General features: G+C 35.9%; 1 protein-coding gene across 2 annotated transcripts in view; it reads right to left on the bottom strand.

Annotated features, from left to right (window-relative positions):
- Positions 1–12,246, bottom strand: part of UBR1 (ubiquitin protein ligase E3 component n-recognin 1) — a 61,325-nt gene that overhangs the window by 2,862 nt on the left and 46,217 nt on the right. For both annotated transcript variants that reach the window (XM_005479987.4, XM_014268081.3), the window contains exons 35-46: positions 11,946–12,094; positions 9,635–9,690; positions 9,232–9,328; positions 7,995–8,062; positions 7,008–7,158; positions 6,084–6,171; positions 5,274–5,407; positions 3,996–4,104; positions 1,831–1,887; positions 1,269–1,346; positions 448–618; positions 196–297 (exon numbers count right to left, since the gene is read on the bottom strand). In XM_005479987.4, the coding sequence (XP_005480044.2) occupies positions 196–297; positions 448–618; positions 1,269–1,346; positions 1,831–1,887; positions 3,996–4,104; positions 5,274–5,407; positions 6,084–6,171; positions 7,008–7,158; positions 7,995–8,062; positions 9,232–9,328; positions 9,635–9,690; positions 11,946–12,094 (1,260 nt within the window). The remainder of the gene's footprint in view (positions 1–195; positions 298–447; positions 619–1,268; positions 1,347–1,830; positions 1,888–3,995; positions 4,105–5,273; positions 5,408–6,083; positions 6,172–7,007; positions 7,159–7,994; positions 8,063–9,231; positions 9,329–9,634; positions 9,691–11,945; positions 12,095–12,246) is intronic.

Here is a 12,246-nt window from a genome sequence, read left to right as displayed (position 1 = left end):
TTAACAGTACTAAAAAAGTGTATTTTCTCATTATAAACTACCCACTTCTGACTGGAAACTGCCATCAGTTCCCCAGGTCAAGATATGCATTACATACAGTGTTGTACACACTAGCCAGAAGAATGTGTTGTCCAATGAGTATAAGAAGGAAAAAAAGATAAAAATGGAGAGATAGGAAGTCAGGCATTTACTTACGTCAGACCTGGATCTGTTTCTCCATATTCATCCAAATAGGGTGCAGGATATAAGCAGCCCCTGGTTTTACCTTCAATGAGGACAACTTTGCATTCTCTGATTCTTAAAGAAAAGAATAGCTACATTTAAAATACAACTCCAATCAGGATCTTCCCTTTCTGGTGAGCTATAATTGATGTCAAAGTATTGTTTCTTTATCTCAGACAAAAAGAATCAAACGCTTTGACAATGTTGTGACTTCTGGCTACTTACTTGAGAAACATGCAGACTCCAGCTCCACACTGAAGAGCATGAGAAGTACAGGCTCCCAGCTCCTCCCCATTCACCAGCTCCTGACAGCAAGTGTTCTGGGAACACAGCATTGCCCCACAGAATAAACACAATACTGGGTGCTTTTGTTCATCATCAGAAGACCGTGGGCATCTAAAAGAAGTGTAACCAGCATGTCACAGCAGAAACCGAAACTTTAAAAGAAATTTTAACTAAAGGTTAATGTTCCTTAAGAAAACCCCAAAAAGACCTATCCAACCAATTTAAAACCCCAAACCCCAAACAAAAGCCTAAGACATATTATATCCCAATCAAATAACATATCTGCCTCCTCATGTATTTTCACACTATTTGAAATAATTATCTGCAAGATGTCTCCTTTGAGTAGGAGGTTGAACTAGATGATCAACTGAAGTCCCTTCTAACCTCAATTATCCTATGATTCACACTTCTTGGCAAAAAACAGTGCCATCATCTGAGCTTGTTGTGTCCAGTGCAAAAATAATTTTTGGGCTTATGGCCAAACCAAATGCACATTCCGCAGGAGAAAAGTGACCAACAGCCTAAGCTATAAAAATTTTATATGCTGCCTTATCAAACACAAGTGACTTCATTTAGCAAGCTGTTGTGCTTCATATTTAAAAGGAACAGGTGCTAGTATAGGTCAGTATAACCATAACAACGCCTTCACTATAAAATAATTTCTGTATTCTTTCAATACCAGTTACAGTAACTGCAAGAATCTAAAATTCACTAAAAGCAACAAAACACCTAAGAAAACAACTAAATATGCCACATCTTACCTAAACTGAGAGGCTTGATTCAGAAGGCAACTGTAGTCTTCAGGAAGCTCTATTAAATGATTTCTTTTCCTAGGATACCTGGGTAAGTGGAATAGAAGTATTATGAGAATAAAAAAGATCAAAGCAAACAATGGACTAAACAACCACAAACTCCTGCTAAGCTTTTGGTCATTTCTGCAGAAGTCTACAATTTTAGAGCAATTCTTCAGTCCCGGAATCCCAAATGAGATGCTCCACATGGGAGATTCAACATTTCTATATTCCAGCAAAGGTGCTGAACTTAAATTTCACATATAACATACATGTATGAAGACATTTCCTATTTCAGTTAGCTTTTGGTCTTTCCTAGAGCAGGACAGATTACTTGTCTAACAATGTTGTACAATCTCAATAAAGGGTCAATGTATGAGGAATAATAAACAAGAGATTTAAAGAGAAATGTACTTCTAGCAGTAGGGCAGAAGGAATAAAACATGAAGTCTCTGACTTGCCCACAATAAACATTTCATTCTTTCAAGTGTTTTAAGTAAAAACCAGAAGAAAAAAACAACAACAAGCTTACCTTATTGCAATGCTTTTCCCTTTCAAACAACTTAACACCACTGGATCAGTACACCACCTATTTCAAACAAACATTTGCACATTACAGTATTTGATAAAAATATACATTTAGGTTCATTAAATTAAACTATTAAGTGATAAGCAAACACAAAACACTGATAAAAAGCACTGACAGCTCTACCTAAAACTTTGCAAGATAAAAACAGGGGTGTTTTTTAATAGTTTTCATCAGGAGAATGTTTTGCATACAGGAGGAAAAACCTATGTGAAAAAAGACTTAAAAATACCATCATGCACATAAAACCACTAGATTTACACAGAGTTAAACAACACAAGTAGTCTTCAGACATACTCAGTTCCTCAATGAGGGCTACAATACACAGCACCTTTTGAAATACATATGCTAGAAGATACAGCAGAAATAAATACTGTGCATTCTAATAGAAAAATATTTGCTGCTTTTATTAAATAACCATCACCTAATGGCTATTTTACAATGGTTTATTACATAATTGCTTAGAATGGCCAAATGTGTCTATCAAAAAAATGGCAGGTAGTGGCCAGCTACAGAAGAGAGGAACTGATATGTTTAAGATGTCGTTTAAGTTATTTCTACAAAAAAAAAAAAAAAAAAAAAAAAGAGAAGGGAGAAAGAACTGCAGCAGATGGTCAATCTAGTATGCTTCATTTAACACATTTCTCAACAATCATCAAATTCAGCCTTCTGAAATAAGAATCTGTGAAAAAACATATGGGAACCTGCATGATGATCTGGCAACTGTTACTATTATGTTAAATACGCAGCCTCCTACTTGAAACCTCTTTTTCTATAGCACAGTAACTATTTGTTAATCCTGCTTCTAGTGATCTTTCCCCATGTTCACAAGCATCATATTTTTTGTGTTCTCTTAGAAAAACTTCTATGTCTTTAAGCAAATATGTAAGAACAAGTAAAAAAAATCATTTAATAGTTTACTTGTAAAAACAAATCTATAAATTTATATGTAATAATATACACTACAAATGGAACTGATAATAATAAAACTGTATGTAGGGAACTGTTTAGGTCAGCTATATGGACTGTTGGAAATCAACAGTTCAAAATGTAATGTCCCTAAATTGAAGAAATCTAGACCACAAAGATTAAAACAACTAGAGGTTAAAAAACCCAACCAAACAACAATGAAGTAAAAGCTAATGTGAGTCAGAGAATTCTGCCAAGAACCAGGAATAATCATTATTGCCATCAGGTGCTCAAATGGTCATGTTAAATACACATTCTCCAACACAATATAGCTGCTCTAGTCTTAACTGGGGATGAGGTATGGTGTGTCCATTCATTTAATTTGAGGTTTTGAATGCAGAATTTAACCGATTCTTTCTTTATTGCTAAAGAAAATGTTTTCTTTACTGCTACTTTCACAAACTGAAAGAAGTGAAATTTAGGTTAGAAATCAGGAAGAAATTCTTTCCTCTGAGGATGGTGAGATACTGGAACAGGTTGACCAGAGAAGTTTTGGATGCCCCAGCCCTAGAAGTGCTCAAGTCCAGCTTGAATAATGCTTGGAGCAGCCTGCTTTAGTGGAAGGTGTCCCTGCCCATGGCAGGGTGCTGAGATCCAGATCATCTTTAAGGTTCCTCCCAACCCTCTAACACTGTATGATTCCATGACTGCAGATGGCAATGTACATAATGATCAAATTGTACCTTTTAACCATTAAGCCAATTTCAACATCCACCAGTCTATTTTGCAAATGTTGAGAAGAAATAATACAAAGCCTCACCCTGCCAGCTACATGATTTTCCACACTCTCATTTTATAGCTCGTGTAATCAGCACTTTTGCTGAGGACAGATTAAAAATAGGCAAATGAGCACTGAGTGCCATATCAAACACACAGTGGTTTAAAATAACTTCTGTCTGTATGGTTTCATATAGGTCTGCAAGCACTAGTCCCTTAAACTATAATTAGTTAATATTGGAACTATCATAAAATAGAGAGTGCTTTATGTTTCTGAAGTGCTTTAAGAGATTCAGTGTACCTATACAAAATGTTTAGAACCTCAATATGAGTTTGAGCTTAGTCATTCACTAACAATTTTGGTCTAGAATTCCCACAGGGCCATCACAATAGAAGAACATGGCCTGTCCAGTCCCAGTTAGTACCTTTGAAGCAGTGGATTTACTGTGTCCCAATATTCATGGAAGAGCTGGAACAAATTTGTAGGTAGAGAGAGGTAACTACAAAGTGCCTTGAATTGCCCTTCTTCAGAAACTGCAAAAGAAAACATGAATGAGTGCTCAAGTGTTTCAGCACTGCTGAATAATTCACTCAAAACCAGAAATCTCCTGATCCCTTTTCCATTGAATAGTCTGTATGCTACAGCTTCATCATAGTGCCTACATCGTACAACTGGTTATTATTCTGCCAACTTAATCAGAGCTATCATTTGGATTAGCTGAGGATCTGTTTAAACAAATTTGACATATATAATTATTTTTTAATACACAAGTTACTGTAATAACAAAATTCCTTGCTTAAATTACTGCATAATATGTCACACAAGTGCAGAAGATTTCTGTACTTGCATTTTATTTTTTCACTACCCTTATGATAGTCCTCAATGATATTAAATTTTGCTGTAATCAAGTCAGTGCTAACATTACATGAAATTGGGCTAATTTTATAGTTTGCTGTGTGGTCATTTATTGTCTCTGCTACAGAAAACTACATTGTTGGTTCACCAGAAAGACTCCTCCCTACAGAATCAAAGCTCCAGATCCCTGGTAAGGATAACAGCATATCCCAATGTGCAGAGATTTTGACTTGCGTATTCTAATAAAATTCTAATTTAGTTCACGGTTTATAGAAATAAATTTTTCATTTTTGTTGCTATATATGTGTTATATTTTGTCTCAGTTATTCATAAAAATTACTGCTCTTCTTTCCAAATAGTTGATGATACTGTGTTTCACTGGATTTTGACACATAACAAAATATTTATTTTTGGGGTTAGTAACAGTAATGTATTAGGATCCTTCAAGGAAGAGGCTTAAATTTTATACTGTGCTTTGTACCTGTTTAGTTTTGTTTGGCTCAATCCCTGTATCTTTAGCATTTACCAACATTAGCACTACAAAAAACACTGGGCTTTCAAAATACATTTCAGGCAATGTAACCTAATTTCCTGAAATTATCTTTAAACTGCTGAATCTTTATCAACAAGTACTCACTATCAATATATCACAGACCATTCACATATTTGCATCTTCTATGCAGGTCAGGACAACTCAGCTTCAAGTACCTGTCCCTTCCTCTACAAATTAATAATTCCTTTACCTTCCAAGTCTTACTTTCATGTATTGACTATTGTTAAATTATTGTGAACATTTAAAAATTCTTTCAAGACAAAGAAGGTCATACATTTGTTTTCTCATATTTACCTTGTAGTAGCTCCTCAGGTGGAGAAACTCCCAGCAAATAATGAAAAAATAAAGCAGCACAACGAAGGTAAGGCATGATGCCTTTTTTAACACAATCCCACACAAGCCAGCCTGGAATATCTTGACTGAAGCAACTGTAAAACAGAAATGAGAAAAAGTTGCAGTAGTTCATAGTACAAATCATTCTAGCACTATCATATTTTGGCTAGCATTGGTAGAATGGCAGCTGTGTAGAAGCAACCCTCATGTGTCCCAAATTCTGTGAAACACAGCCACCAGCACTTGACTTCCAACTTCCCCTTTTCACAAGAAATGAGTACTGAGTTTATGAACCACACTTGTAATAAATCTTCAAATGAGACAGCTGTACCTGTCAGAAAAGTCTGAAAATGGGCACTAACACTCAAATAAGCGACAATGTTCGGCTTTACACTTATCCCCCTTTTGTAGTAGGACCATTTCCTTCTTTCTCGTTTCCATTTATAACACAAGAGATCAAAACCAAAATAATCAAAGCAAAGAAAAAATAAACACTGCAGCTGGATGTATTTCTCTCCACAATGGATACAGGTATTTTTTCATCCTCAGGCTAATGATTCACTCTGCTGTCCACAAAAAGCAGCCACTTTAACTAAAAGCATTTCTTTTACCACTTGCAGTGTTCAGGAGCATGGGAAGAAAGCACAAGGCACTGTGCTACTCCCTATATGAAATGAGTAATTTTTTCCAGTCTTTTGTGTTGTCCTGGTCAGTCCTGTGGATTGCTGTCTTTCCAAGAAAATTTAACACTACAATTGAACTGTTACTTACCCACTGGTGTATTGGCAAACCTCTCTACAGAAAGACTGTGCAGATTGTGCCTCCTCACTATTGTCAGATGTGTGAGCAGTAGGAGATTCTGCACACAAAAATAAGAGTCCACTGTAAATGCACTACATCCTGACACACTTCTCTTTTACAAATACTAAAACCTTTTTTTTAAATTCAATTACAGAATTAATTCCACTTTAATTTGCTTAATTCTTTTCTATTTGCTGTTTTTTCTCTTAAAAATGTTCTCCCGAGACTTAATGCTGTAAGGAAGAATCAGGATTACACTCTCATTGGTCATCCTCAGTAAAGAACTGCTTCCTTCCCTTGAACTTCTGAAGTTGTTCTACATAGCTTAAGCTATAGAAATTTTTTTAGATGTCTAGATTTTTTAAAAATTCCTATCATACTGAAGAAAAAACAAAGTACTAGCTAGAAAGTCTGCAGGCAATTTTTAACTATGTTATGAAATAGAGAGAAAAATTTAATTCTCTCCTATTGGTTTACAGGATTCTGTATTTCAGATCTGGGTATTTACTAAGTTGAAGAGCAAAGAAAATTTTATTTCCCAAATCCATAAGGATTATCACTGTGCAGCTCAGTGATGCTGGCAGAACTTTGATTCTCTTACAAGGAGTGAAGAAGGGAAAGTTACCCCTCTAAAATGACTGACTGGAGCAAGTACTGATACATCAACAATTATTTTGGTTTCTTAGCCTAAGCACACAGAAGTGATATAATAAAATGCTCTGAACTTGATGTAATGCTACTTAATTTTTACCAGAAAACAGTTATTACTACCTAGGCCTAAGTGTCACCTCTTATGAGGACATTTATACATGGAAGACACTAATGGTATCAATCCATTATTTTTAAGAAACTGTGCAAAAATGCCAGAAAAATGCAACACAAATACACATCTACCCGTTGCTGAAGAGATGACTATTTGCATTATGTGTGCCAGTGTTGTCAGATGGAAGAGGTAGAGGTGGTTATAGGCTGAACTAACTGATGAAGGTTGCAAGTCTACAGCATCTTCCCAGTATAAAGATGGAAAGGATAATACAGTTCCCACCTACAGTGAAGAGGAACAGACAAATATTAAAGTGCCAAAAATTTGGTAATAGATACAAGGGTAGCAACTATACTTTCACTATACATTTGTATTTTATTTCTGTATTCTGAGTATGTTAATCTATCTTGCTAGTTTCAATGCAAAGTGTAGCAAAAACTGGAAAATATTAACCATTTGAGCACTAGGGCATGTAGGAAACTCAGACAGAGTTGAATAGTAATTGTCAGTTTAGAGATATACCATGCCCAGTTCCTATAAAGCTTGATTTCTTTTCTTTGACACAAGACAAAGCACATTGAAAAAAGTGGGAAGTGAGACCAAACATTAGATAGAAGGACAGCCAGAGCAAGACAGATTTTATTTGGCAAGTCTGGTTTTATTGGCCGTTTTCTGCTTGCTTTGGATTTTTTGAATGGCAGAAAAATCTGTAATACATGTTTGTATTAAGAACAGAAAGAAGAGGTTAAGAAAAATACAGAAGGTAACAAGAGTCTATGTAAAGAAATCAGAGTATGAGATACTGATTGAGACAAAGGGAAAGTGAGGGAAAGAAACTGAGTGCGTTTTCTTAAGTTGTTTTTTTTAATCCTTAGTAACAATGGAAGTGGTAAAAAGAAGACTGAGATTGCAAGAAGGAAATTTAATAAGAACAAGACAGATTTGAAAGTTAGCAGAACTAAAAGTAAACACAGCAGTTATATGCAACCATTTGATTGTTGCTCATATATAATCACTTGACTCACACAAGTGAACAGATACTATTTACAGAGTACAGCACACAAAAATTTGTGCTCAAAAGAAAGTATTAACATGAAGAATAAAATGAACCTGCTTACCAAAACGTGGAACATATCTACTTCTAAAAGTGATGGAGTGTCCTCCCCTTTATAGTTTGGTAGGAGAACTACGAAATAAAGGTATCAGTTAAATATTTAGCACGTATTTTCTTCTTTTGAGTTGAACTGTAGTATCAGAATCTGATTTTAGAGCCTCTATCATTTCTGTGTTTTCATCAAACAAAGGTCCAGATCCTTAAGTAAGGATCTGTTTAATTAACTGCTTACCACTGGTTTCATTGTGCATGTTTAGCTATTTCCACATGCACTAACAGTTAACAATTTTAATTAATATATCTTCAAAATTCTGAGACATAAATCTTTATTTCTCCACCTCTAATAAATCACACACAGTGTTAAAGGTGAAGGTCGTTAGGCACCTCAACACTAGATGCCTCACAACCTTGCCCAATACAAAAGCCTAAGAACCCCACATAAGACTCTTAGACTAACCCAATCAATAAGAAACTAGGGGGAAACTACATGCCTCAAACTAGCTCTCCCTGGGACTGAAATATCTTAAGCTAGGCTTCAAGCAGACTTTTGAAAGTACTGAAAGTCACAGAATTACAGAATGGTTTGCACTGAAAGGGAGCTTAAAGATGATCCAGTTCCATCTCCCCTGCCAAAGGCAGGAGCGTGACTCACTACATCAGGCTGCCCAGAGCTCCCTCCAATCTGACCTTTAACACTTCCAGGGATGGGGCAACCACTTCTTTGAGCAGCCTGTTTCAGTGCCCCACCACCCCACAGTACAGAATTTCCATCTAATAGTTAACCTAAACCTAGTTTTTTTCAGTTTAAAACCATTCCACTTATGTCCTGCCCCAATCTACCTCTCTAATAAGTCCCTTTATCTCCTTTTTATAAGCCCTGGTAGGATACTGGAAGGCTGCGATGAAGCCTCCTCAGAGCCTGCTCTTCTTCATGCTAAGAAGATGAGGTCTCACAATTAAGAAAAACCTATTTTGTGGCTTTATTCATCTGTTTAGAAGAGAATTTGAGTAATTCTAAACATTGCCAGAGACAGCTGTTACCCATCTTTTCCAGACCTGAGTATCTGTAGGTCTGGGTAACCTGGGGCGAGTTCCATCTGCACGCCATGATTTCAGGCAACTGAAGTGAGCACTGCTGTCAAATACTCCAGCCCTGGCTTCTGTGCTGCGCTAACCTGTGTGCCCCTTTGCAACAGAAACTTCCACAACACAAAAGGCAGGAAACAAAAGGACTCCGGTACCTCCTAGAAGACGAACCAGGTGTTTCTGTATCAGAAGCTGTGGGGATGTTGTTCTCTGAGCAGCTGCAAACTGCACTAATGCTTTAAGGCCACTGTGCTAGAGCGCAAGAGAAAAGGGTTGAATGGGAGAAAAGGCTAAATATAAGAGTGATATAGAACTGTAAAGACATATCTACTTCTACATAAACATAAAAGACATGCATAAATTAATTTAATATGAACATCCATATACAAGCAGATATTATTCTTTCAAAGTGCTCTTTATGCTATGAATCCAAACATTGAGAGATATCCCTCAACAGAGAATGATCTTGATGTTAACAGTTTTGACAGGTTTATAGATGCATGTATATTATAAATACTTTTTTGTTTAAAATATATTGCATGTCTTACTCATCCATACCTGTCTATTTTGTAGGGATCCAAATAAAGGCTTGCCCTCTGTTTCCAAGAGGTTTTCTTAAAATTAAACACAGAAAAAAATTAAGTTTTTTTTTTCTACACAACCTAATATTAATTTATTCTTATTATATACACTCCTTTTTAAAGCTCACCCAAATTGTTATAACAGAATTCTCTTGAAAAAACCAAATCTGTCTTAAATGGCATTGATCATTTCCAAGATAAATATTGCAATAAGCAATTTTAAAATTTTCGGTTTTCAGACTTTGCAAACTAAGGATTTAAAGGAATGTTGCTTCACATGAATGATGATAAAACATTCATTCTATGGATTCAGATTTATTTTCAGTTACCCTTATGCAATGCTCAAATCCATCAAGTTACATTTACAGAGATGCTATGCAGCCATCTTACCCTCATATTTATCATAGAATGTTAAGGGGCTGAAATGGACCTTTAAAATTCATCTAATTCCCACTCCCCTGCCATGGGCAGGGACACCCTCACTAGACCACTGCTTAAGGCCTCATCCAACCTGACCTTGAACACTGCCAGGGCTGGGGCAGAAATACTTTGAAAACAAAACTCCCAAGTTGGAATACAGCTTATCTTTCCTCCCTAAGTGCTTTGGTTCTGAAGGAATAATCAGGAAGAAATAAGCCAATAAAAAAATAAGAAATCAAATTAACTCAACTGAGTAAAAAGGTATCAGTTCAAATGGTTTTGTACTTCAGTCAGTTTCCACAGATGAAACAGGAGACCTGGAATTTTTAAAATTTTATTTCATTGGGAGATTCCGGTTTGGAGGCTTTTTGTTGTGGGGTTTTGGTTCTGGCAAACCAAACTCTGGTTTTGAGTTTGTTTCTTTTTTCAGGAGTCTGGCCTTTAGCAATGATACCAATTCCCTTCCCTTAGGTCAATGATGTTTTGAGCCTCCTCTAGAGGTTCCTCTGAAGTTCCTTGTCTAGGCGGTTCGGCTATGTGCCCCTTAAATGGTTTCAATAATACACTATAACTAGACTCTTAGAGCAGCATACTGAAGCTATGCAGGCAGTTTTGCTTTACAATTCCACAAAAGTCTGCTCCATTTGCAAACAAAAATAATTCCAAGGAAGTGGTGTGGCCAAGTCAAACTGTCACAGTGATCCCTCTGGCTTTATACTCTTCTCCTCAAGAGTACCTGAATTTTCTTTTACTAACAGAGGCCTTCAATATCAGACCTGTGACAACAGTTACTGCATTTGTGCACTTGCTGGCTAACTCCTCCTAGACAGCCACCAATATCCTCTTTCATATATCAAACAAAACCAATCTGCACAGCGTTAAGTACAGTAATGTTAATAAAGTGGGTGACCAATTTCAACCTATTTGAAAATATAGAATCCATCACTAAAGATGCAATCAGTTCTATTTCTGCTTTATCAGAATATTCCCAATCCACCTAAAAACCTTCTAAACTCCTGATACTCCATTAGAGATACAAGGTAGACTAAACTTGTACTTCTACATCTTCATCAAGAAATACTTGGTATAGTTGACAAATCACATGTATGGACACAAACAATTATATTCTCAATCCCTTCATCATGCATTTTAGACCTAGATCTTGCCTTTTTCCCTATCTGGAAGCATCTACAGATTTATCCACAGCTTCATGTTCACTACACAAACTTAATTGTGTATGTAGTACAGAAACGAAATAAAATTATCCCACACAATGAAATTTTTTTCTGCTAATTTTTTTGCCTTGAGAGATTCATGGCAGAGAATGTTTGGTAGTTTTTTTGGTGGGTTTTTTGTTTCTTTTTCTACCACGTATCTACTTAGCAGTTTCAGAATACAAGGGACTTTCTTCCACAAATCCCATGAAAATTTTTTAAAGAATACAGATAAAACCAAATAAGGAGACAGAGTACTATTTCACAGCTATTGGACATTTAGTGTAGGAAATGCCTGCAAGTAAATGATCTTTTGCAACCTGAAAATATTAATTGAACATGCTTAGTGTTACAATTAGTAATGTGGAACATGATCACTAACTGCTGTCTCAAATTAAATTCAATGTTGGCATTCCATACCATATTTCATGAGCTACTATGTAAGAACAACATCCTACTATTTCTATTGGTTTATAGATAATAATTCTGCTATTGTATATGTAATTACATATAATTTAATTTGCTATACTATTACATATGGCTTGTACTTATGTAGAGCTATTATTTGTACAATCACATTGTATAAAATTAAACAATCAAGCAACTGTAACATTTTCAATTAATGAGAAGGAATAAGCTGAAATTATACTTTACCTATACACTGGATGGTAAAAGCACAAGTGCTCCAGGTCATCATAGGAATCCGGGAATCAGCTTCATTTGGAGCAACTTTGAGCCCAACTCTGTAAATGGTGGTGGCAAAGAGAATAAGCATCTCTTTGATACTGCTTGAGTACTTGGCTCTGCAAAACCAACATGAGACAATTTCAGTCTCAATTATTAATAGTGATAAATACTTACTGGTTGATCAATCACTAGTAAAGTCTAAGTCCAAACCAGGACAGTTATTTATGAAAGAAATATTGAGAACAAAGACCTTTTGTCTGGACAGAGA

This window comes from Zonotrichia albicollis, chromosome 6, assembly GCF_047830755.1.
Source record: "Zonotrichia albicollis isolate bZonAlb1 chromosome 6, bZonAlb1.hap1, whole genome shotgun sequence".
NCBI lineage: Eukaryota > Metazoa > Chordata > Aves > Passeriformes > Passerellidae > Zonotrichia > Zonotrichia albicollis.
Note: the sequence above shows the minus strand (reverse complement) of the source record. Positions and strands in the feature narration are given on the sequence as shown.